This window comes from Zonotrichia albicollis, chromosome 7 (genome assembly GCF_047830755.1).
Source record: "Zonotrichia albicollis isolate bZonAlb1 chromosome 7, bZonAlb1.hap1, whole genome shotgun sequence".
NCBI classification, from domain to species: Eukaryota; Metazoa; Chordata; class Aves; order Passeriformes; family Passerellidae; genus Zonotrichia; species Zonotrichia albicollis.
In genome coordinates, this window is record NC_133825.1 from 44,531,594 (window position 1) to 44,559,175 (window position 27,582).

General features: G+C 37.7%; 1 protein-coding gene across 1 annotated transcript in view; it reads right to left on the bottom strand.

Moving 5' to 3' along the window:
* The window catches only part of RAB11FIP2 (RAB11 family interacting protein 2), a 32,328-nt gene extending 6,957 nt beyond the window's left edge, over positions 1-25,371 (bottom strand). Inside the window, exons 1-4 of the mRNA XM_005489838.4 lie at positions 25,019-25,371; positions 13,764-14,206; positions 12,609-13,068; positions 1,171-1,216 (exon numbers count right to left, since the gene is read on the bottom strand). Of these exons, the coding sequence (XP_005489895.1) occupies positions 1,171-1,216; positions 12,609-13,068; positions 13,764-14,206; positions 25,019-25,371 (1,302 nt within the window). The remainder of the gene's footprint in view (positions 1-1,170; positions 1,217-12,608; positions 13,069-13,763; positions 14,207-25,018) is intronic.
* Positions 25,372-27,582: the final 2,211 nt, after the last annotated feature.

The following is a 27,582-nucleotide window of genomic DNA, read 5'->3' on the forward strand; positions in this document are numbered from 1 at the left end:
TGCATTAAATGAGCACCACCTCATAATCCTATAACAGACATTTAGGATGGCTGGTATTCCAAAGGAAAAATCATCAAGGATTTCTTTTATCACCTTTAAATCCTTTAAATAAAACAATCCACATCTTATTTCTTAAAAGAATTAAACCGATGCTTTTACCAGCAATAAATTACATGATTTGCAGTAGTACATTTGCAAGCACATAGAAACTGTAATTATGGTTACTTTACAGACAATGGCTGCTAAGTTAAATCAATTTTTTGATGTCTCTTTTTGTCAGAGATTAAGTAACTGCCTGGTAGAATTCAGTTTACTATCTGATCAAAGGCAGCCTTCAAATACTCTGACATCTCCCACCAGCTACTTACATTATAAAAACTTGGGCATTTACAATAACATCAAATGTTATTACAAATCATTTACATAAACCAGCAGAAAACAAACAGTACAAAGTCATATTTGCTTGTGAAACTTGTTTTCTATATATTTTAGAGATTGAAAACAAATCCACTTTTAAAGATGTCATCTATTCACAGAACAAATTCTAGTAAGACCACATTTTCCTTCAAACAAAGACACTGTCCAGGCAATCTGTGTATCATTTTTTGTTTTTTCTTAGTACACAATTTATTCTCAGTACTTTTAGAAACAAGAGCATTTTGAATTATACCTTCTAGCATTTATATTTTTTAGTGTTTTCATCCATTCATTTATTATGTGCATTATTAATCCTACAACATATCAGGTTATAATTTTAATTTTGATCTGCCTTCTAGAGACTGTCCTCAACTCTCTGATTATAGTGATGGTAAGCTCCAGTCTGGTCAATTAATAAATCACTGCCTAATGCAGAGTTTCTAACCTGACCATTACTTCTCTAGAGTCATCTAAACCACTCCTAAATTCAGGTTGTGTGCAAAGAACTAAATATTTCCTTCTTCAGCATGTCACAGCTAAACTCCATACTAAGTGCAAAACCCTTCTTTATTTCCAAATTTACAATATGCTTGTGCTTTTCTACTTAGGTTTTCTGTATATTTCAACAAAAGAAAAATAAAAACCTCAACATTTCCATATAAGAGGTTAAAAAAGAACAAAAGTTTATAAGCTTATAAAAGTGTCAATTAGCTGGCATTTGCTGATGGCTTTCCATGACATTTCATAACTCACCGTTTTTTTCCTGAGATCCTCAGAGCCAGAAGGATTCACATTAAAACTGTGGGGAAAAAAACATACCAAACAAATATTAGCAGGGAACACTTATTTGACCAAAACATCTGCTAGAACACAGTACTGAATTAGACACCACAGTTTGAATGCATAAGAATAATCTTATATAATAAGATATATATATATATATATTACATAAAATAAACTTACGCAGCTACAAAGTATTTAATACAGTTTATTTTCTTTATTTTTTTAAACTTAGGAGAAGAAAACATTAGAAATTAAAGGAAATGTGAATATTTTCTTTGTTCACAATTCTTGGTATTTTTTGTATTCTTTTTGTCATCAAATTTGAATAACTAATTAAGAAATGCAAGATCTCTCCTCTTATCTCTAGACTTAGCTTGAGCTTCTAAGCATGGAGGGCTACTTTAAATGAAATATCCTAGAAAGAGGTCCCTGGGATGAGATTGATAAAATCCAACAACCAAACCCTACAGACTAACACATATTCCCAGCTTTCATGGCAGCTCCTAGAGGACAAAGTTCCTGCAGAAATTCCAGTGAGATCACCAGCTTAGGGCTAAAAAACCATCTTCTGTAAGCTACATTTATTTGGTACTTAAAACTGAGTAAATAATCTATTATTTTATAAACCTAGTGATTATTATGCATAAACAGAAAGGAAAACTCTTTCATAATGTTGTTGATACTGATAAAAACAGTCTAAATGTCTAAATGTCAGGCTTAAGAAACTGTCCACACAGGCTGGTGTAATTATTAGCAAGTATCTTCAAAAATCAGGGATGCTGTGTTCTCATGTACTTGCTACAGCAGGTCTGGAGATAAAACATTCCCAAAAAATGTGTCCAAAATCTAGATATGGCTCACAAATATTATTTACTTGGTATCACCACAGCAGGCACATTCTTTCACAACATGAATCTGTTTAGTTAGACTGCATGTACTGGCTTTGAGGGTGATGTGTGACTGAGACCTACAAAAAACATATATATACATATACTTTTCTTTTTAATTGTGGAGATTTTTTTGTGTTAGGGAACATGTATTTTGTGACTGTTATCTGAATTTATAAACCGTGTATTTCATGGTGTAGAAGTGGAAGGGCAAAAAATTTACGAACTAAAAATACGTAATATATATATATATATAAATTCGTGAACTAAAATATGTAAAAAATATACATTTTACATATATATATATGTATACATATATATTTACATATATATATACGTATTTATATATATGTATACATATATATTTACATATATATATTTATATATATATATGTAAATTTGTGAACAAAAAATACATAAAATATAAATGAAGGTATTTTTATGTAAAGATTTTTTTTTTAAATCTCATTTTTTAAAATTTTTAATTTCTAAAGCAAGCAAACTTTTGCTCAGAAATAAATCCTGTAAACCATCTGAGGGTGTTTGACAGAGACTGGATTAGAGGTACAGTCCCAGGCAGACACCCAGAGGTGTCACTAAGCCTGGTTAATTCCCAAATTCCCATTCCACCTGTGTGGAACAGCGATCCCCAGCAGTCTGCCCCGTTTGCTGAGAGCCCTTTTGAATGAGGAGCCTTTTTCAGGGGGCATTGTCTGCCCAGCCAAAGGCAGGGTCCCTCCCTCCCTCCCTCCTTTCAGCCCCACTCGGATGTGTCAAACACATGATGAACTCGCTCCATTCATGGCTGCCTTCCGTGATCCCAGCACAAAAAAAAATGAGTTAACTGAACTGGATCGAATTAGCTTGGTGAAAACCAAGAATGTCTCTATTTAACGAAGTGTGGCGTTAATTTGGGATATCTTTCTTTTGGGACTGTTTCCTCGTGTTAGACAAGATATAGAATAATGCAGCCTGACTGCTCAACTGGGGGGCTTTCTGAAAGGTTAAAAAAGCAGGATCTTTCACTGCCTTCAATGACTTTTTAGTTTCTGTGAAATAAGTTCTGGGACTCTTTTTCGTAGTGGTAGCTTAAAATGAAAGCAGCAGTTCTGACTATGAGAGGCTGCATTTCAAAATTAGAACTATAAATCACTGGCAATATGGACTAGCTGTTTGGGGGTTTTTTTTAAGCAGTAAAAAAACCTGCAATAATTTCTGAAAAATTGTGGACATCATAACTGCAATTTCAAAAGAGAACATCTGTGTATTTTGCAAGAAGAAATTTGAATATGCTTGCAAAAACAAAAATGAAAAGCTATTAAAACATTCCCCAATAAAAATCCAAATGCTATGAGGGCTCTTACTCATACTTTAAGGAGATTCATAGAAAATATACTGCTTTTGGAGGAAGAAGCAGGTGCTGAGATTGCATATAATAACATTTTTCTAAATCAAAGTGTCTGCTAAGTAAGGTGGGAGCTCATCAGCCTTGCTGAGCCCTGAAAAGTTCCCTGCCAGTGCCCCAGCCTAAGGTGAGTGTGAGCAGATGCAGATTCCCATCACTGCACCCCTATTTCACTGTCTGAGGGGCAGGTAACACCTCAAAAGAACATGCTATAAAATTATGAATGCAAACAGTTGGTGGAGTTGTCTGTTTGGTGTATTGAAATTCACGAGAGCATTTATTTTTTAACTTAAATTTCATCACAATAATAGACCCCTAAAGTTACCACCTCACTCAATTACTGGCAATAATTGTATAAAACTGGGGTCTAGGACTGCAGCCCATGCTGTACAAGCAGCACAAGCTTCCTTTGGGCAGCCTAAAAGCATTCTGAAATCATTGATCTGAACAGTTATAAAAAATAACATTGTTTTGTGCTGTGTTACACTCACAGTTCATAGTGATAGTATTAGTTATAATCCAGTCTCTGGGGTTTTTTCCCAGAGTTTGATAAACTGGCAGGGAACTCCTGCTATGGAAGAACTTCCCATGTTGAAAGCTTGGGAAAAAAAAAGTATCTTTTTGGACTTTTGTAGAGTGAGGCATACTGTGAACAGTGACTCTGAAAAACTGGCACTGTGGGATTCAATAATTATTGTTTGGGCCAATAATGCCCAAACAAAATTTGCTCAGTTTACAAGTAAAAAAAGATATTTCTTTTCTAACAAATGGACTTTTCATGTGCCTTCAGGTGATGTCTCATACTGATTTTTAACAGTTCGTCTCTTACCAGTAATAAATTTTCATTCTCTCAGATCACCTTCAAGGAGCTACTAGCAGGGAGGTAAATCCTGTCAGCACAGATTAGAAATCAGCTGCAGTAGGATGATGGCAGTGACACTGAGCCCCCAACTTGCACATCCCCTCTACCCTTCTCTAGGCAGAGCAGACTTCTCCAAACCAGCACAATCAGTCCTGTCCCCCATCTCACTCAGCTGGGAATTCAATTAGTGTCCCTGACAGTTACTTCATATAACAGGCATTTTTACCAGATTAAATCATACCCATTATTTTATTGTTCCATATTATTTTACAGCTTTGGACATAACTTTCTTTTTACATTTTTCTTGAATAGTAAAGTTTGTTTGAATTTCTGGGGTTTCATTGGCTTAGATTTCAATTTTAGCTCATCTGAGCTGAGAACCCTTTTCTATTGTCCTGCTCCTGAGGGGAGAAAGGGATGAGAAATAAAAATAATATAAACTAATAATGGAGACAGACATACTGCAGGGCTGATTTTGTAGAATGGTTTGGGTTGCTATTTTCTAATCATAGCAAGCATATTATTTTGTACTGTAGTGTCATTTTCTCTATTTAAAAACATTTCATTAGAACTAATTGAAACTTTTTTTTGATAACACTTTTTTATGGTAATTAAATACTTCCATTTCATGTTGATAATTAACAGTTTGTATAGGAAGAATACAGTGGAGTTGAGTTCAGGATGATACAACTTTATTGAAATTTAATAGTAGTTAAAAATTCAAACATCAGGTCTAGTGGCTGCATAAATATTTAGCTTCTGAATGCCTAGAGATTAAAACAATCTTCATCAAATCTTTCCTATAACTGATTTAAACATTTTAGTGCCATTTAGTCTGACAACATAATGAATGGGAATCAGACTCCTACATTTGCTCCATGGAAAGAGAATTTTCTTAAGGACCAAAAGCTTTTTACTTACCTTCTGCTATTTCTATTAGTTACATGATAGTAGTAACTAATCTAATAGCAGTGTATACTATTAGAAATTAAAATTAGGATATTTAAATTAATCATTACTATTCAAAGTATTAAAATTTATGTTAACTTAACATTCTGTAAAACATCTATTATACCAGTGAGGTAAGTATGAGCTTTCAGTTTCTTTCCTTTAATATGGAATGTCTGCATACAGGTAATTAGCAAAGCTTTGCCATACTCATTTTTCACTAGAGTTGAAATTTCTATTCCTATCCTACTTCCTGGTCTTTGGACTGATTCTGATTTCAGTGCTTTTGCATTTTTCTTTGGATTCTCACAACATATATCAAAATCTTGAAATATTAGGATGCCATTTAAGTTATTACTATTGCACAAGGAAATAAAAAAAGAAAACCAAAACCAAAAGAAATGAATAAAATCAGATACAGTTAATGAAATTCAGAAACTTAGCCTTCCATAGAATATCAGCCTGCTGTGCCTGGCAATGCAGAGCTCACTTTATATTCTGCAAAGGAATGCCTGTCTTGTCTGGCAGCTAAACAAGCACAGAAAAAGCATATTACCATCTATTTTGCAATTAGATTCTGGGGAACATCACTTAACACACTTCACTGTATAAATTGCTCTGCTGTCAAGCCATGTCCTGTGGCCTTTTGGAGTTTGGGTAACCCCAGGAGGACACAAAAAGAGGATCAGGTTTTGTGGCTCTCACTACCTTTTCTTGATTACTTAGAATTCTAAGTATATAAATATTTCTCCTCTTACTAGGAGTTGTGCTATAGCAAATAAGTTTTTTTTTTCTCAAGAGATCACTAAAGAACTGTTAGACTAAAAGTTGTGCCAGGATTTCCACTGGAAGACCCTATTATTAGAGATCTCTAAGTCAACAATAAACTAACAAATCAAACAATCCTAAAATTATATTTTATACTGAAACCTACAGATCCATTTTTGAATTATTAAAAGAATAGAACTAATCCTTAGTTCTTATAATGAAATAGAAAAAAAAAGTGCATTGTTTTTACATAGCTTCTGCATTTATTAATAAAGGAACAATAGAACAAATTATTCTTTTTTAAAATGAAATACAACAGGCAGTGCATTTTCCCTCGGGAAAGATAATATGCCTCATGCATCCTCTCAAAAAAGATTTCACATGCCCTAATGTGCACCAAGAGACATTGAAAGCTTGAAAAAAACCTTGTCATGCAGCCAGCAGGATGAACTTTCCTAACAGTATTCCTAAAACAGTCAACTCGTTAGGAGTGACTGACTGCTGGTGAGGAGCCTGCAAAAGTCAAGATTAATACCAAGTATTTCTACAACATCCCTCAAAGAGTTGATTGCTCCAGCCCACCTTAGTCATGTCCCAAATGCTGTGACCACTGCTTTGTAGGAACTTTGCAAAAGATTTCATTATTGTCTTATTACATGCAGTGATCTCTTAAATCAGATGATAACAGTCCTGGCAGGACAGACAAAGAATGTCTGCAAGACTTCTGCTTGTTTTGTAATTTCTCTTTACCTCTCATGTACCAGCAGTGTATTTCTCTTGTTGAAATAATGTTCCACTGACAGCTTTACCACACTGAATTAACAAATATTCATGGTCTAGAGTACAATTAAAGCACTGTCATAGTCCACCAATATTCTACCTAGACTGTAGATCACAAGTGCCTAAAGTCTAGTCAAATTTCAGTAGAGAACTGAAAAAACTTATTCATTTCAAGAAAATCAATGCAGAAGTACACTGTTCTTAAAATAAGACATGCTAACACTGACAGAGGAAACAAAATTTTGAAAATACCACAGTTCACCTGATGTCATTTTTTAATAACCGAGAAATAAATGTGCTAAAATGTCTTAACAGACCTTATTGCTTTAGCAAGCACAGCAATATCTAGAGAGCAACATTTCTGAAAAAGGCATGTGAAAAGCAGAGTGAATTGCATTGTACATTGAATTTCCTATTTGGCAGAGAAATACACAGCCACTACAATCCTTTGCTCTCATCAGGCAACTTTTAGGGTTCATTCCAATGGAGCTGTTGCCAGTACTCTGCAAGATTGAAACCTTTAACAGTGACTTTGATTATGCTGAAGCTATTGCACTAATAACTCACTCTCACTGTGGTTTGGGATAACAGGTTTTACTTTAGAACTTCAGCTCACTCGAGATTGGCACCTGCTCTACTGTCACAGCTCAAGCGAGAACCAGGAACCCAGAGGAACACCAGGATATTGCAAAAGCTTCTGTAAACACCTGACCATCACACATTCAAAATGCTACAGCATCAGCTGTTCTTCAGACTTAGCAATTTAATATTATCCAAACACATCACTGTTATCAAAAGCCTCCTGTTTTCATGGCACCTCACTAATTTTTTAACAACTCTAATAATGGCCATATCAAAATGCAGAGCCATTGCTTATTTCAAACATTGCCTCCATTGGGAAAAACAAAACTGCAGTCCCTGATTTGTTTGGAATATGTGACATTGAGGAGACAGGCAGCTCTAACAGCCACATATGATGAAGGTGGGAGAGAGGCTCAAGAAAATCATCACATTCAGAAAGTACAAGCAGAACGATGCAAAAGAATTGAAGGATTGGGCTGCTGTTTTCTTTTTGAGTTGCAAATTTGAAAAATTGCTGAAGCAGTAAGAAAATACAGAAAAAAATTAAGTAATATTTTCATAATTTATGCTCCAATTCACCAGTGATTAATATTATAAATATGAGCATTATGTGTAATTGTAACAGTGAATCCTAGTATCTCACAAGTTCCTTTCTCCTCCATTATTCCATCTTTCACATTGCTAAGAATGTAACACACTTATTGCCAGAACTTGAGATAAAGTGTCATCTGTATGTAGACACAAGCTTTATCTTCTTTTCTATGAAGTATAACAATAGTTAGGTCAAGGAAATGCTACTTTAGAAGGGGATTTTTAATGCCTCTCTTTTGTATACATACAAGAGAGTATGTATACTCTCTTGTATGTATATACATGTCTATATACATACAAGATATATATGTATATACACTATATATACATATATATACATATATACACACTATATGCATATATCTACTTGTGTATATGTGTATATATATATATACATGTATATACATATATATATGTACACGAGATATCTATATATACACTATACATGTGTATATAGAGACACAGACATTATTCATGTATGTGTATATATTTTAAAAATATATAATGTTTAGTAGAAAGCTCCCAAACACTTACCAATCCAGTTTCCCAGATCTGGAATTTGATCTGACTAGTAACAACCTGTCAGCTTTAAATATTGGACTATTTGTCTCCCTGTGTCCAGTGCCTGAGATCTTGTTAATTACCTAAACTCCCTTTCTGTAGGTCTTGTTAATTACCCGTCTCCTGTCTCAGAGGACCTTGTTAATAACTTGTACAATCTCTCTAAAAAGGTCCTAATAACACATTAAAATTAAAGATGCTTTTCTTTTAGCACTTGTCAAGTGGTGTAAATTGAGAAATTTTCACATCAGTTTATTAGCCTGTAGTGTGGTGTCATGTATTTTCCTAAACAAAAACAATTTCAGATAAACGATGCACAAGCTTTGGTTATGGCACAAAACAATCTTTGTTTTCCAGGAGCACCCTCAGTTTCTTTAACTGTGTTCAACACAAAAGCCACGTGGCTTCTGACTGCAAATTAACCTCCTGAGGGCCACAACAGCAGTAATTGTAAAAATGAGTGCAATTTAAGGCAATATTGGGTAAAAGTTTCAAAACAGTGCATTAAGAAGTACAAAACCAAAATCATTATTGGTAAATGCTGGCTAAGAGCACTAGACATTTTTTGCTTAAAAATTCTTTCTTGGCTGTATGATACAAAACCTCTGGAATGAACAGATTTTGTAGTATTTGCAAAACCAGCATTTTTTGTTTTGCTGTGAGACTCCTGTATTTTTAAACAGTCAAGAAATCAGCTCATAAATATCTCGATGCCTACAACAGACAATGGAAACCCCAATCTTAACACTTAGTAACACTGTGATATCATATCTACAAAAACACTAAAAATACTCATTAATCCACTCAGCATTTGCAGGAGGCAAAGCATCATCCCTATTTTACAGTTTTAGCCAAAATCAGGGAACAACTTTGCTAGATCAGAGATTAATAGAAATTAGGGGTCCATTGTGATTTCCTGTCTTAGTAAGCATTATATACAAACAAAATAGGTATTTATTTTGCTTCTCCAAAATACCTCTAAAACCTTCTTGAAACAGCAACAATAAAAAATAGCAACAAAAAAATTTTAAATAATCCTGGCATGCTTGCTTTTGGAAAAAAAAATCCTACAGGTATTGCTAAACCGCTTCTATAATTCTTGGATCAGCAGCCGAGCAACACGTGGAAGATGTACTTCTCTTCATTTGTTTAATTAGTAAGTAGGAGTAATTAGTGCCAGAGCATGCAGCCAGCCAGCCAAGCACTGCAGGACGGGCTGGTGAAGGGCTGTTCAGCAGCTCACCCAGCTGATGCCATGAGCTGCTGTCCTCCACATTGTTACTGCTCACTCCACATTACCAACCACAATTAATTAGGATGGACTTAAGCCTGACCCAAAGTTCACCAAAGTCACTGAAAAGCTTCCCCCTAAGGTTACAGATGTGGCTGCACCAGCACTGAGAACGTGACAGTCACACCACAAACAGGAAGGAGCTGGGCTTGGTGGATGTTTTTGAGGGAGGGATGCAATGGGCTGGGTTTTTTTCCCTTGCACTTTTCTCTATGTCCAGCCTGGTCCCACAGACTGGGGGTTTCATGGCTCCAGTGTGCTGCTGGAATACATCCTCCAGTGGGATTTCACCAGCTCAGGATGCTCCATCACCCAAACCAAGGCTCAGCTAAGTGGGGTTAAGTGGGAGATCCACCTGCAAAGCAAACACCTGGTCCACAACAGAACACTCATTTTGGACACACCCTAATAAAAATGTACTGCCTGGTTTATTTGCACAAATGGGATTCATCCAAAAGAGCTTAATAGCACATTGAGCAAATAAGAAACTACCCAAAGACTAAATTCCCTTCCTACACTTTCTGCATACTGAATTTGTTACCCAGCCTCATTTATTTTGGGCACATATTCATACAAATTCTTTCTTCAGTATTACTAGTTCAAAAAATTAAAAATGGATTCCATCCGAGAAATCCTCCACAGATAAAAGGTAAACTTAAACTGTAAACTTATTAAATATGCACATTTTGTATTAGTTTCTACTTCAAAAGAAAATAATTCTATAAGATACATTTGGAAGAAAGTAAACCAAGTCTAAAAGGTTCACACAGAACATCATAATAGAACATAGAAAAAAAAAGAGCTTCTAACTCAACTTAGTGCATGCTAGATATTATGCCATAATTGCTGTATCACAAAAAAGGTCAGAATGTTTACTGTTTTTGGCTTTTTGAAAATAAAATAATATCTATTTGTCTTATCAAAAGTTTATGTTTACATAAAAGTCAAGAACCAGTAAAAGGGGCTGTCATGCAAAGACAGAAACAAATGACTAGAGTCCTTCTGAATGGGCACTGTGATGAGCTTTTTAATTACAAAACAAAGAAAACAAGTCCATCATGATTACCATTAAGTTTTATATTTATCAAGATCTGCTGCATTCAAGAACTTCAAAAGATTTCACTACTTATATCTAGCATCTCCCTGAATACAGGGTTTCATTTAAAAAAATTAAATGCTACGCAATTTTAATTCTTATTTGAATTATTTCTATTTAAAGGAACTTATTAGAATGGAAGTTTAACTTCTGACAAACCAAGCTACAACCTAACCTTATGCTAATCCAGAGAAATAATTCATTAAATAAAAAATATTCTAAGATTGTGTATAAACATGTCATTTAAGACACTAGGAATTGACTGGACTCACAGAAGGCTCTAAGCAGATAATTTGTTGAGGTCAGATGAGCTTCTAGCAACAAATTCTTTTCTACAGCAGTTTCATTTCAGTTCATTTCCCTAATTCACATCCATTATTACTTTTGTTAAGAAAATTATTCCAAGTTTAAATCAGGAGTGCACACATTCTAACCCATGGGACACAATAAGATCCCTCTCTTCTAAGAGAACAAGACAACAAAAACTTTTTTTTTTTTTTAAAGAAACTACTCATGTCATTAATTAAGGAATTAATGCACAGGAAAAGGTGAATTTTCTAGAACTATGATTTCCATTTAAAACAGTGATTGATTTTACAGCCTTTAGATTCCAGTTTGAAGCATATTAATTTCAAATGCATTTTCTACCAAATTTAAGTCATTACACAGAAATGAATGATTACCTTGAAAAAGCAAGGACTGCTAATTCCTGTCATTTATATACAATAAAAAAAGAATGCAAAGGAATGAAAGTTAATTAACTTCTTAAACATTTATCTATTGTGAACAGTATATGTGGGTGGCAGTGTACATAAATAAATATATATATATATATTTATGCATGTATAAAGAGAGACAGGCAGCCAAGATTATCTTTCTCACTAGTATACAGAACCCAGGAAGGAAACTAAAAGTGAGTTACACGTTTTCTTAAGGAAAACAAGTAAAGCATTGATAGACAAACAAAGATTAAAATGGATTATTTAAATCAAAGTTCCTTATCAGCCCTGTAATTTAATTCATTCTGCTCAAGACATAAACTGCTGCCTCGTGCAACAATTTCAATGCACAGAACTCAGTGAAGCTGCAGTGAGCCAAATGAATCCAAGTGAGATAAGAGCTCATGTGAGTGCTCCCATTTAGAAACAGAATGTTCTTTAATTCTTGTACTCTAACATATAGAACCTAAAAATTCCTTTGTTTTTTTCCCCCTTAAATAGTGACATCCACAGGATTTCTTTTCACTAATCCCATTTGCACCACTCTTATTTAGTCAGTTTCCTCTTCCCCTTACACTTGAAACCTTTCCCTCTCCAAACCTGACTTAGGGCAATGTAATAAATTAGCAACAAATGTTCAGGCAAAGCAGAAGACTTCAGGGAGAGCCCATTCTGAAGCACAAACAAGGCCATCCACAAACACAAACACCCAAAAACCTTCACAGCACATATTAGTAATAAAAGTCACTTCAAAACAAAGTAGGAAACGATCAAATTAAATAAAAAGTTTGCAACATAGAAACAGAAAAGCACGGATATAAATGCGTATAAAGCACAAAGACTGTGTTCCTCAATACTCCACATTTTCATTTATATAACATGTTCAAGATATCAGATTGAAATACAGCAAAAACCTACCTTGAAGATGGCAACATGCTTGTAGGCTTGAAGTTTGCCATGAACGGATTAGTGGAATCATAATCAAAACTCTCCTGATGAGCTTCCCCAAACGCACTCGGTGATTTCAAGTCACTAGAACTCTCTGATCCCCCATTGCTAAGTTTATCTGACCTCTTGCTATCTTTTTTTCCAGTCACTCTTTCAAAAAGGCTAACTTTCTCTTTTTTCTCTTTTTTAATTTCTTTTCTGATCTCGACAGGTTTGGAGAACAGACTTATGTTTTGATCCCACGTTGCTGGGCTTTCTTCAAATGGATTCTTCTGTCTTGGCAGTGTAGCAAATTTTTGGGGTAATGAAGCACTCACATTAAATGGGTCGTTTTGTGCTTCAAGTGCAGTTTCATCAACTGTGCTGTCAAGTTGGCTCATTTTAGAAGTATCAACACTTAATGTCCTTCTGTGTGGTGATTTTAGACTCCCTGCAAACAATCTGTCATTAGTATATTATCAATGAGACACTATATCACAGTTTATGACATGCAGAAAACCCATTTTAGCTTAGATCTAGAAGCTTTGCAATTGAGCCTCAGTTCAAAACACTGGTGATTAACTAAGCTATTAAAAAAAAATAACAGCTGTGGCCTTGATTTCATGTTTCAGAAATGTTTATGGATAGGCACTGCAGGAAATTTTTGCTTCCTGCATGAAAATGAAGTTCTACAGAGAAGACAGCTATGACTGGTGTGCCATCCCAGTAAGAGACAATAGCATGATGTTGCATAATAACTTTGAGCAATTCAAAGTATTTTCAGCTCTTTGTATAAATCAGGTTTAAAATTTGGCGATAGTTTTTGACTTTTTAATTAGACTTATTTCTCACAAGATGCTGTTTTGCCGAGAGTCCCCTCTGGAATGGCTATATATGGAGTATATAATACAATATACTCTCAGATGAGGACAAAATAAGAGACAATGCTAACTGTAATATATCATGAGCGATGTAAGTTATTTCTTATGCTCAGAAATAGCAATCATGAGTTACCAGCAATTAAAGAAAAAATAGGCCAGCAATATTTCTTAACATTTTGGCCTTGTGAGTGCTTCATAAAGTGAAGCAAGATTGTGAATGCTCTAAGCAGTGAGCTGTAATTGTAATGTCAGGAGTGTTACTTACCCCCTTCATCAACAGAACCAAAGGACTCCAGCTGACGCCTGAAAAGATGGGTGTAGCCAACGGTGCTGGATTTCATCTTCTCTGAGGAGACGTGGGGTCCTGTCAGGTCTGACATGGAGTGGGCTGAGGACAGCCTCTGAGGACCCAAGAGGAAAGGTTTTTTTGGTTTTGATTTCATTTGCACTTCACCACTACACACCTCTAGATTTGCATCAGGTGTGTGAGTGCTTGGGATGATTGCAGAGGATGTATCTGAAAACGTCCCATCGTTTTTCCGACCCTTCATTTTGTCTTTTAGTTTAGCAAATGGGGATTTGGTTTTGTCCTTCATTGACAAATCAAACATACTTGCTGTCATGTTATTCCTCATAAACTGAATATTGACATTGATTTCTCCTCTGTCTTTAGTTCTCTTTCCTTGTCTGGATTCTAGAGGAAACCACCTTAAAGGAGAAAGAGAGCAAATTAAGTTGTGTTTTTCTGTCATTACACTCCTGTTAGTTGGTTAATGCATCTGGTTAGAACAATTTAAAGTATGAAAACCCAAATTCTATATCAAAGATTCAACCATTCCTGCACTGAAAAACTTTGTTTATATTTGTTTTCAAAGACAACTTCTTTGCTTATATTTGTTTTCATCAAAAACTTCTTAGTTTATATTTGTTTCAAAACTAAACAACCAAGCAGGAGGAAGCTCTTTACAGTGATCACCTGTTTCAAAATCAAAATCGACTCTGGAAGCTGACAAAACACCACCAAAGTTAAGGGCTTCCATCTGCTTATGAAGGAGAATTTGTACTTATTTATAAATACAGATACATTTTCTTTTTTTTTTAATAGCCTTCAAGTGTCCTTTAGTAGTGATGTATATTAATGTATTCTGTGTGGCACCTACTTGATCTAGCAACCTTTTCTCCTTAGATTTTGCTAGGTTTACACACTAGCAAACATTTTCCGCTCTTTCCTTCCTTCTAAGCACTGGTTAAGATTTACAACAACTGCAGCAATTCTGGCTAAGAAATATCTGAGAGCCCTGAGCAGTCAGCCACCATTTCAGTTTTGCAACTGGCTCCCCTCTGGATGCTGACAGAAACTGCACAGGCACAAGTGAGCACGGAGGTGTATCCAACAGCATCCTCTCCTTTGCAGGTCACCAGCAGGATTAACTTCAGAAATATTTCCTTTGGAACCATGACATAAATCCCCACTCCTTGAAAAGAGATCAAAGGTGTGATCATCTGTTTCAAAAAGCCAAGTGTGCTTCTTTGCCAGGTCCAGCAAAAGCTTTATCATTATCCAAGTGTCTTATTCCTTCCCTATTGTGCTCCATTGTCCCATGGAAGCATCTGCAGAATTATGGCTCAATCTTCCCTCCACAGCTTCACCTAAATGAATGACCAACACACAATCCCTTCTCCACAACCATCACCAAGAGCCTTTCCCTATTTCAAAAGGTCACAAGGGCATATTTCAGATCTACCAGCTCCAAAGAAGTGCTTTAAACCCATTTTCAGGAGAAATCCATCCACACAGACTAATACAACAGTGCTTGACCACCAGTAACTTTTGAATTGGAGAGACTAAGAAATTAAATTGCCTATTAACACAGACACAAAATGGATTATACAGTTATACATAATTATTCAATCCTGCCAAATATAGAAAAAAAAGGTCAGGAAAGCAGAAAAATAGCCCTCAATTTATTTTCACATTTCATAAATATATTTTAAAGGTGACTGCTGTAATCAAGTTTTCAGGCAGAGATTACATGTTTTCAGTTGAGAAAATACTTCCAAAAGTGACATAACAAAAAGATAAAGAGTATTATTATGCCTTTTTTTTTTTGATGTTGCTTTGTGATATTCACAAGATTTTATATTTCATACTAAAGCAAAATAATTCATCAGACCTCCTCTGTTCTTGAAATGAACAATATAAATCCAGACCAGTAGACACAGAAGCTCAAACCAGGTGAAAGATAATTAAATCATTAGGAAAATAGCTTTTCTTCTGTTGTGAGGTAACTTCATTTATATACTTTAAATGAAATACAAAACCTGGAATATGTGTCTGAAGAAGATGGATTGTTTTTCCTTTTAGTTAATAATGCTTCAATTCTTTGGTAACTGATTCCAGAAACACTTTAAATCATCTATAGAGTTGTTACAGAAAACAAAAACAGAACCAAAAGTCAATTGTCTTTGTGCTAACATAATTTTGCAAACACTGGAAGACAAGATAGCTTACTTTCATTAAAACTCTTCTTTAAAAGAAAATATGTTCACATATTCCCTTAAAAAATAGAAACAGTACCCAGCCATAGTGAGCAAGCCTTGCTCAGACAGCTCCTGGGCAGACAAAAAACCCAAACAAAAACCAACAAAAACCATCCTGGACCTGAGAGAGTCCTCCCACAGCTCCTCAGCCACACACTAAATATATACACCAGCAAAAATACGGCTCATGAGTGGTTTGAGAAATGGAGGAGGCAGAAAGGACATCACTTTTGGATATTCAAATTTAATATTCCAGCCTACACTCTAACAAAACATTCCCTTTTCCCCTCTCCTCACAGGGTTCAAACATTAATACTCTATCTCTGATAAAACTGGTGAATTTTTCTATGTTTCTGCTTCCGAATGATCAAAACCTTAAATTTATCCATGACACTTAACTTGTTTTAGAACAAGTACAAGACGTAAATTCTTAATCTTTTATTAATCTTTCTTAATCTTCCCCTTCTTCTATGGGGAAGAAGGTATTTTATTTTATAAATTTTTTAACAATTATTGGTGTTCTTATCACCAATTAACAATGCTGTGTCATTACCAGCACTCACCTGCTAAGGGCAAATGAACTATTTTGACATTTACCTCTTCTTAAAGAGAAACCCACAGCAAAGACCTTGCCTTCATAGCTTCTACATTTCTTTTCAATGTATATCTGGAAGAACTTGACATTAAAAATAAGTTCAGGTGGGAAAATAAAGAAACTCTCCTTTCCCTAGGAAGACAACAGCAGGTCCTGCTGGAACCAGGTCCAACACTGCTACTGATTCCAACAGAATTTAATCATAAACTCTTTTGCTCCAGCAAAATTCCTCTGGTCTTCAATGGAATTTCTATTTGAATAATGATTGCTGGATCAAATCTCGGTATGAAAGACAGATATTTAATTTTCATAGGCATTTCAAGGAGGTTTCTTTGTTACCTTGGAGAGTTTATCTTGTTTTACTTATAATGAAGGTTCCATATGCTTCAGCTCATAACAAGACAATATGAGAAGCAGACTCAAATCATGATTTTCTTGAAAATTCAAAGGCAACTAATTACTTTTTTAAACAGATGAGAACAAATGCAGGCAATGCATTTATGTGGAGCTGCACGTGAACGAGCAACTAAGACCATAAATGTTTCTTATTAGAATCTGTTTCGACAACACATGGGCGTGAGCAGCAAATAGAAAAAACAGCTCTAGAGAGGAGAGAAAAAAGAATGGGGAAATGAAGTCCACTGTTTTCAGATAACATTTGGGTCCTAAAACACTAAATTCCACTATACTACTGCCAATTTAAAAAATTGAATCGTATTATAAAAGCCAATAAAACTTGCTATTTTGGTTTTGTTTACAGTACTTTTAGCCACAATAAATGCTCCATTTGTCAGGCTGCCATGAGCTTATTCTATAGAAAGCCTGTACAAAGTAGGAAAATAGCCAATAACATACATGAACAAAACAGGGTGGCTTTTATGAGAGCAGATGCCCTTTTACTTAATAACCAAATATTACATCCAGTCTTGCAGACAGTCTTTATTTAAACAGACCTTGTACAAAGTCTGGCAAATTTTCCCAACTTCAAAGGAAGCCCTGTTGCCTTTGGAATCACATTCATTCTTCTTGCTCTCACCTTCAAATGTTCTGTAGGGCAATGTCCTCCATACACCCTCTAATTTCAACTTTTTCCCGATGGCTTCCATCAGAACAACCCTTGCTTCTTTCTCTCATCTGTTTTTCAGGGCTTTGCCTGTCTTGCACAGGTTTCTGTTAATTTTTACTTTTAAGTATTCTATAAATTGCCCCTCTGCATGCTGACAATTTTCTTGAATTTGCAAAGAGAAGCTCAAGGTGCAAAGCTAAATAAGAAAAAATCCTGCTGACCAGGCAGCCCTGGAAAGCTAAACCCCTATGAAGCAGCATGCCTACTTTCTACCCATGACAAGATCAGTTTATTCTGGCCACACCTACAACTAGGGGTGGAAAAAGCAAGCTCTCCTAACTTGAGTAGTTTTACCTGTAATGAACCCTCACCTTGGGGAACACAGACAGGAAGGGTGGAGAAAATTGAAATAAGCTACTATAAATAAGCAAGTTACAAAACCCTGGCATGTCTATTTAATTTAAATAGCTAGTGATCTACAGACTTTCAGCTGGTTTTGTCCTTACCTTTTCTGATTTTATCTGTCCTCCAAATCTGCCTCAGAATCTGACACTTCCAAGTCTTGTATCTCTCTCTTTTGAAGAAGCATCACAGCCTGTTCTGCTCAGCATGTAACAGTGAGCAGGATGGGCTGACAGCACAGGTAAGAAAAAGCAACACCTAATTTCAATTACATTTTAATTATATACTTTGACAGCCTCCAAAACCACTGGGTAACTTATCTACCAGTTTCAACAGGAATCAAGTGTTCCAGCCAGCACATTCATCCTGTGCATGACAGATGATCTCCCAACTCTGTCTTCTGGACAGTGCCAAAGATGGAAAGTATTGAAGGAATTTTCCCATCTTTCTGCTTCTCAAATACACCCCTCTGCCTTCAGTCTACCAGTTGAGCTGATCTAGTTTTGCTTTGCTGAAAACCCAAAGAATTTTGCAAAATCTTTATTTCAATTCACAAATTACTGAAGAAATTTTGCAAAAAGCCACATAATCATCACAGCATTCACCAAAGCTTCTGACCTTGATTTCACAGGCAAAAATCAGCATCCTGACTTGCTACACATTTAATGATAATTTTATATATAGAGAGATACTTCTAAGTTTACCCCTATAAAAGACCATCAGAATCTCAATGATAGAACATGTCCATCAGCTGTCACAAAAAGTTGATGACTATTGTTAAGCTAGATACACTGAAGAAATTTGCTCACAAAAGCCCACTAACATAAATATCCACAGCTAATTGATAAAAATCAACATCCAAAGCCCAGAACTGTCTGACATTTCCATTTAGCAGAGTATGCACTTTGAAAAATGCAGAAGTATGTTTTGTGATAAAACATTCCAATACCATACTAAGAGGCTGCCCCAAAAGTCAGCAAGTAGGAAAATTAAGGCAAGGGGCTGAGCACAGACTACATTGTGGATGAAGGGAAATTAAGAAGAAAACAAATTATTTATTAAAATAAGTGATGACACTCACAAAGATGAACACTCTTACTTTCTGGAAGCCAACTGAGATGAGATATTGAAAGCAGTTTAAAATAAATACTAGAGTGACATTGTAACACCACAAAACATATGGGAACTGACAGCTATCACAACACCCTCACTATGGGGTTTGCTAACAAATCAAAGTCATTAAAGTGGTCTTAGTTTACTTTTTATTTTGGCTAAAGGCTATGTGTGAATACTTCTGTGTTAGAAACAAACTAACTGAAGGTATGAGAATTAAGGCCAGTTATTTGAGTATGTGTGCACAGAAAATGGAGAAGCATTTCAATCCAGATGGCACTTAGACTCTGACTCAGAGTTATGACTTACTGAGAGGATGTGCATGGATTTGTTATCAAAATGTAAATGCTGGGAATATTATTAAATAATTTGAAAATATCACTCTAAGTCCATAAAGCTACAGCTGGGCAAAACTTTGTTTTCTCCCATAACCATCTTTCTCTTTTGTTCCTCACTACTGATATTCCTTATTTTCTTATTTCATTTAATGAGTAGTACCACAAGACAATCCATACGGAATCTCCAGGCTCTCTTTATTTCTGTGCTTTTAACAAATTTCTAAGTTACACTCTTCCCACTTTTGCCTTGAGTGGAACAAGATTTTCCTCTTGCTTTAACCACAATAAAGACATTTTCTGTTACACCCTGCCATTTCCACCACTATAGAAGCTCATCCCTTCATTTTTCTTGTTTAAACTAAATTTAAGACTAAACATGAGTAAATAATAGTGTGTTATGTTTTGTAGAAGTATTATTAAAATGGTTGCCACTCATTAACAAGCACTGAGCCCATATATTATCTATTTACTAATTGTCTGCTTGTTCATAATTCCAGATGTATTTGAAGGCTCCCTCTTGTTATGCTGCTACAGATGAGAGAGGACAGAGCAGAGGGAGTTGAAGAGAGTTTATATCCAAGACAGAAGCTGCCAAGAAAGAATTCACATTAATTTGGAAAAAGTCTCCCCATTTGCGTATCTTCCAGGAAGCTCAGCAGCAGTAAAGTCAGTGCCTACCACACAGGGATACTGATCATGGCCAACCAGCAATTTTTTTGTTTGCTTGCTGAGAAGCTGGTTTTGACTCTTTTTTATTATCAAATAGAAGTTGTGAAGTATCTTTGGAAAAGGCCAAATTCCTTCACTGTACTATGCTCAAGCAAGCATTTTTTTAAACAGTGCTGCAATTTGTGTGTGAGTGGAGGGGAGTGATGTTGAGGTATTATAGACCCCAGGGAGAAGAAGAACTAAATCACAAATAAAAGATGTCTCCTCCACCATGTCCATAAGAAATAATAACTCTACATCACCTGCCTTCTCAAATTTATAGCATTCCAACAAGTGTTACATCTTAAATCAGCTGAACATACAATAAAATGAGACATCCAGGAAAGCTCATGAAGGAATGGACAATAAACAGAGTGGAATTAGAGAGTAACAACAATGAAGCAAAAGCAGAGGAAATAAATAATACTGGGAAAATTAAGTTATTCTAAAAAACAACTGAAAAATACTTCAGTAAATTAAGACATGTCAGAAAATTAGTATTTTTTCTTTCATGGTAACTCAAAAGGTTTTTTTGGTGCTGTGCAATCAGATTCATTGTGAGCAGCATTAAGGCAACTCTGAATTATAACTGAATGGAAATTATTACAAAAAAGCATATATGCTTTAAAAATATGTTCATTGATCTTAATTTACATTTCAAATGGAAATTATGAGTAGAAGAGGTATATTTATTTTGCAAGAGCAGACAGAAACAATTGCCATGTATTTCTTAGGATGAATTAAAAACCCGTGTGATGTTATTGCAAAAAATAAAAGCCATGTCAGAAATGTAACATTTGAAAACTTATGCTAAATACACTTCCATTAAAGTTTTTCCAAAGCTTTTTGAAGTGTTAAAAAACCTCAGTAAAATCTTTCAGCATCTGCAGCCTAGTTTTCAGCTCTCAAAAAAAAAGCAGAAGTAAAAAGTCTCTGTCCATTTCCAACAACAGCAGAGATGGCAGAGACACAAATTTACAAAGTTTCACAGCACAATGGGCATTTCTGCACCAGGAAAGAAAGAAAATGGACTGGGATCCTGCAGATGCTTCGGATGAAGCCTCTGGAAGAGACCTAGAGAGGGACCATCTGAGCTGCATCTGGACCTAACTGTTCCAGCAATTTTTACTTTTAAGAGTTTGAAAAATCATCAGTTTCAGAAAGCAAAAGGACACGGTATGATGTTGTGTACAAAATTTTCCCTATCAAGTCGTAGTAAAGAGACTACATTGTTTCATTAAGTCTTGAGCCAGAGCAAGTTTCTTAGAACAGAAGACAAATCCCATCATGAGGCCTCTGCCTGAAAACTTTACTGCAGGGAGTATTTGTCTTAAGATGTGACAAGTAACATAAAAAGCTCCACAGAAAAAAAAAAAATTTCTCTAACATAGTGTTCCTGAGTCTGCAATGATTTTTGAAATTTATTTCTTCCAAATTATAAAATATTAAATTAAAAAAATATGTAAAAAGCCAAATGTCACACACCCCATGGTCTTCCTAAGAATTCAGAATCAGCTGGTAGCCTTCACTTCTCATACCTCCTTACTAAAAAAGCACTGGGGAATTGCTGACAGGGTTCAGCATTGTGCAGAATATTAAATATCTTTTTTGCAATACCCTGGTGACTCTTGAGTCTGTCTCTTACAGCACCATATGTACAGCTGTGTTGGAAAGAGGAAGCTATTAAATATATTAAAAAGTAGAAATATTACCAATAGACACTTCATCAAATAACTGGATCTTATTCATCCCCAAACAAAGCAAGAAATGTTAAGGTTACATCAACATAAGAAAATACCTCTGGATTTAATAACAGCACAAGCCTGTTGAACATATTTGAAAGTAAAAACATTGCTTAATAAAACAGATTAGTGTTTCTGAAACAATGAATATAGCTTTCAACCATCAGAATGTAACAAACATTGGACTTGGTTTTGAAAGGTGCTGGGTGTCTCAGTTCCCACACCACACTCACAGTTAGAAGGTCTTCAGGTCCAAATATATTACCCTCAGTTTACTGCCAACACAGGAATAGGAATATTTTCTATCAAAAAGGATTTAATAAAGAGGGGGGAAAAAGAGCATTTTGTTTGAGATTGCATTCGTAAATCTATCCTTGAAAGTTTGCCCTTGTCCCACACACACATACAAATATTGCATCCACATCTCCAATGAGTGCTTCAAGGAGACAGCCACGATCCACCCACACGGCACGAGGGCACACAACCACAAAAACTTCTCAAAAACATCTAAACTTAAGAATTAAGTTGCTTTTTTTTTGGAAGTGAGTTTTAGAAAGAACATTTTTGAGGTTTCTTTAGGTAAAGACACCAAGGGGAAAACTGGACTTTCAGTGGCTCCTTCCTTGTAAGAATTTAAATCAGCGTTACGCGAGAACGCGCTGCCAAAAATCCCACTTGCTGCCCAGCCGCACTTTTACACTTACATAAGACTTTTACAAGTACGGCTGCTCGGCCCTAGAAGCCTAACACCCATCGACTTTTAATAAGATTTGCAATCTTAAATGCTCAAGTAACTTGTGAAGAAAGGACTCGGGCTGTTTGCAAAGCCTCCCCCACAGGCCCCCATCTCGCGCAGCAGAGCTCGCAGGCAGCGCGCGGCGCTCGCGGTGATTGCAGCGCTGCTCTGAAGGAGGAACTGCTCCACAGCCACATAGCAGGAGTGCCTCTCTCCCACTCCAGAGGAAGAAATGATAAAATAAAGAACACCTATGGAGCCCTGCTAAGCATAGCTTCCTATAAAAACACTGCAGATCTGAATGTTTGTTTAACTATCACAAGGACTGTTACTTACCCCACTTAAAAATTTCTGGAATAATTTTGCAAGACTGACTCCAGTAGTATTTGTGCTAAACCTGGTGCAGGAGCCATTGTTTCTTCTTCTTCTTCTTTGTTACTCACAGTAATGATGGAATAATTTATATATTTTACTCCAGCTTCTGAACACAAATTTCCATCTAGATTTACAGTCTTTACTTTTTGTAGCGTTCCTCACTCATTCATTCACCTTGTTTTTCACCTTGTTGCTAGGTGTTGCAACTAAGGCAGTTGACTACTGACTTGCAACATAATTACAACTAATGAGTCAAGAATTTTTAAGATACACGTCTAAAGAGCAGTGAAACTTCTTGAATCAAGTGTTAACAGAAATTAAGACCCTAAGGCTACAGGCATCACCATGTCATCAAGATAACTGGTTTATCCATAAAAAGGTAAGCAATTAAAAAGTGTAATACTCCAGGCAATGAACCCACAAAAGATTCTGCACAGACTTCTTTCCTGTCATATGGTTTGTGAACGTACTGTCCTGCAAAAATTCAGTTCACAAAAACAAACACCAGGGCAAAGAGACTTGGACTTGTCTTTGGCGCTCTTCAACCTCAGCCATGCATTTAAGCAGGACCAGGTTTTGAGGTGGTTTCAGCAGAAACAGTTGTCTGACCAAGAAGCCCTGCTTGGTGTTAACCATAAGGATTTCCATTTCCAACTGCCAGTGCTGCTGGAGGTCCAACCCTGGCACAGTCACAGACAGACAAGCAACACCGGTCTTTAGTGGCTTGGATGCCAAACCCAGCACCTCACCACAGAGCCACCATCACTATGGATACCAGACTTTAACTTCAACAGCTGAGATTTGGGCACAGGAGCCTTTGTACTCTTCTGAAGAGACATCAGAGGAGGAAAGGCACCTGGAGCAGGAACTTTTTAACCACTGCAGACAGATCTGTCAGCGTCCATGTCACTGCCAACACAGAGCTCACTTGGAGGTCTCCAAGCTGTTCTGGTTCAATTTCTGTGGCATAAGCATATCCACACCAAACCCAAGACATGGAGTCATAGGCATGCCTACTCTCATACCTACAGTCTGAGCTACACACACATATAGAAGACAAATTATGCTGGTACCAAACACCTTTGTGCAACCATGTCCTGCCTAGGAATTATAACAACTTTACACATTTAATTGAAAAACTCATAGAATTAGATAAGTACAGTTCAACTTCATAAACTGCTATGATGCCTTTTTTTAAATTCCATTTTTTGCACTCCAGTGCCTGAACTTCCTGGCAAACACTATTTTATTTGACAAAGGCTTATGTAGGCAGTGATGGAAGCTACCACAAGAGCTGAAATTTCTCTTCAGTCTTCTCAGCTGAGGCCTGCTGTACAGTGCAGCCTGCGGGATCACGGCCTAAGATTAATCAGGACCAGCAAAGCACTGTGCTGTTGTGGTAAGCCTTCATTAAGTCACAGTTCATTGACCACTAAAACATAAATATAAAATATTTAAAGACATGTGGTTGAAGCAACTGAAGGAAAACAATTTTAAAGAGAACCACACCAGGTTTCAGAGCATCTGAGTCTCACGCATGGTTCAAACTGAGGTAGGAGATGAATGGGGGTATGGCCCTGTGCAGAACAAAGAAAAATGCTTAGATAAACAGTCTGTAATGAGTTCATGTTACACACAAGAGTTTGTCAGAAAAGTTAATGTTATTGACAATCCTTCCCTGTGCACAGTAAGCACTTTGATTACAGTAAACTTCTCTGGAAGAGGTCAGGCCACAATGACATAACTGTATAGGTTAAGATATTTGAACAGGAATTAATGACAGAAATGTACTAATTTCATTCCAAAGCACTTATGTTCATAGTAAGGCCACTATTTCCCACCCTCCCCAAGCGCTACTGTCCAAGGAATACAAATAATAATGAAAAAAACCAACCATCACTTACTCTGTTTTCCGCCTTTGCTTGTCTTCAAATATATCATTCAGACTTATGGCTACCTGTCCCAAAAACCTGTCCAGCCCCACCAGCGACCTGTGCATGACAATCAGGTACAGGATGTATTTTTCGGGATTCTCCTGCATGAGTAGTCCAGGGAGCTCGAAGGAGGCCTCTTCTTTCCAGATGGGATCCAGAGTCTTCTCAGCCACCGAGGTGGAGTACTTCTCCTTGCCCAGCTGGATGATGGTGTAGGCATCGTTGCTGCCATTTTTACCTTTTGGCTTCAGACCTTTGGCTTGAAGGACCGTAACTTGCACGTGAGTTGGGAACCACTTTTGGGCTTGCTCCGCCAACATCATCTTTGAGGATCGCAGCAGCAGCAATAACAACAAACGCAAAGTCTGTCAGTCCTCGAGGGACTGCGTAAGGGCACTTACGGCGGAGACACCTGTCAGGGGCTCGGCTGGTCCTTCCCCTAGCGCTGCTGGCCGCGGGTGGCCCTCACCAGCCCGCGGGTCCCCCCCTTCCCCGGCAGCCCCCCCTGCGGCTCCATGGCCGGGGGCTGCAGGTCCCGCCGCAGCCCCGGCCCCGCCGCCCTCCCGCGCCCGGCCTGGCCCTGCCCGCCGCTGCCGCCGGCCCGGCCCCGCGCCGCCCCCAGGGCATCCCCCGGGCAGGGCCGCTCCGCCGCGGGGCCCCGCAGGCCGGCGGCGGCCTCCCCCTGCCCGTCCCGGCTCGCTGCCGGCGGCGGTTCGGTTCCGGCGGGGGGCTCGGTGCCGGGCTGCCCTCCCTGCCTCCGTCAGTCCGCCCGTCCCCGCCGCGGCCGCCTCAGCCTCTCGCCGCGCTGCCCCCCCGCCGCCGCCCGGCCTGACGGGCCGGCTCCGCCGCTTCCGCCTTCCCCATGCTGCGGGCGGCGGCGGGCAGAGGGCAGAGGGCAGGGTTCGCCCCCTCCCTCTCCTCCCTCGCCTCCGTTCCCGGCCGCCCGGGCAGCGCTGCCCGGCGCCCCGAGCACCCCCGCTGCCCGCGGGCAGGGCCGGAGAGGCCGCGGCTCCCCCGGGCGTGACGGATCGCTGGGCTCCCGGGGCCGCCTCCCGGATGGGAGCCCCGGCCCGTTAATTAATTCTGCGCTATTTTTGTTTCTGGAGCGGGCAGAGAGCTCTGCAGGAGCTGTGAAGAGGAGGGTACTTGGCTAAATGCATCTATTGTTGTTATTTTTATTCAATATTAGGGGCTTGGCTATGGCCACGGAGCCAGCCGGGAGTGGTGCTGTACTGGAACCCATCCTGCTGCCAAGCGCTTCGGGATCGTCTTTATTTTTCAGCCCCATCCACCCGCCCTGGGAAATCTGTTGGAATTAAATGAGAGAGTGAATATTACAAAATAGAAAAATATTAATAAAAATATTATACAAGATGTTTTGAGGACACATAATTTTGTGTATGGTACACCTGGAGACTGCACGCGTTTACATGTGCACCTATAAGTGGAGTCACGGGTATTAACGTTTCTACCAAAAAAAAAAAAAATTAGAGTTGCAAGTTGTATCCCATCCCTGCAAACCACAAAAAGCAGGGAAACCAGCAGCCAGGTCAGATAATACTTCACCCACCATCCCTCACTCATGAGTCCCTGGTCCGTGGCTCGCAAGTTACTGAGCAAAGAAACCTTGGGAGATGTTCCCATTCAGCTGTGACCTACAGGAAATTAAAAACTTAAAGCTGAAGGCCAATTAGGAAGAGTAAAGTATGATGCTACCCAAAAATACCTAATGCGAAGCAAGTTATTTTCCAGGGTCCCAAAAAGGGGGGATCACTAGTGTACACACAATCAGCCTGAGCCCAGCTCATGTCATCTCTATACACAATTTTAATAAATATTTCATTGATGCTCAGTTTTTGGCTGGCAATGATAGCTGTCTGCATGCTGTGATAGTTAACACAGTGCTGGCACTTCTTTCCTCTTCCACATTGTATCTGATTTTTTTGATAGGAAAATAGATGGTCCAGTTGGAAATGGTAGCTTCAATACATGTCCTGGGAGCATATATTTAGGCAAAAATGTATAAATGGATCATTTAGGATAGTAGTTTCTGAAAGCAATACAAATGCTATGGTTGTCTGCCTTGCTTTGTGATACTGAGATACTAATGGTCAATGAAGGCTGCAGGTCAAATATAAAAATATAAATATTTATTTATATTTAAATATAAATAAATGTTTATATATTTATGAATATATGAATATTTATATTTATTTTCTATATAAATATCCCATATTCTTTTGGGATAAATCACCATCGTCTCACCTGAAAACCCCTTCCCCTACTCTGCAGCTGTCATTCTTCCACATCCTTCGGTATCTTTCCCAAAAGTTCCACAGTGAAGCTCCCAGGAGGAGCTGCTGTGCTTGGGGAGAGTTGCAGTATTTTGGGCTGGAAGAGCCAGAAGCAATTATGGTGCCAGTGCTCTGCAGGAGGTTTAGGCCATGGGGGAAAGCCACGGGGTTCTTCTTGGAAACCAGAGAGACTCATGTACATCAGAATATTTCTGAAATTAATTTTACCACATACAAATT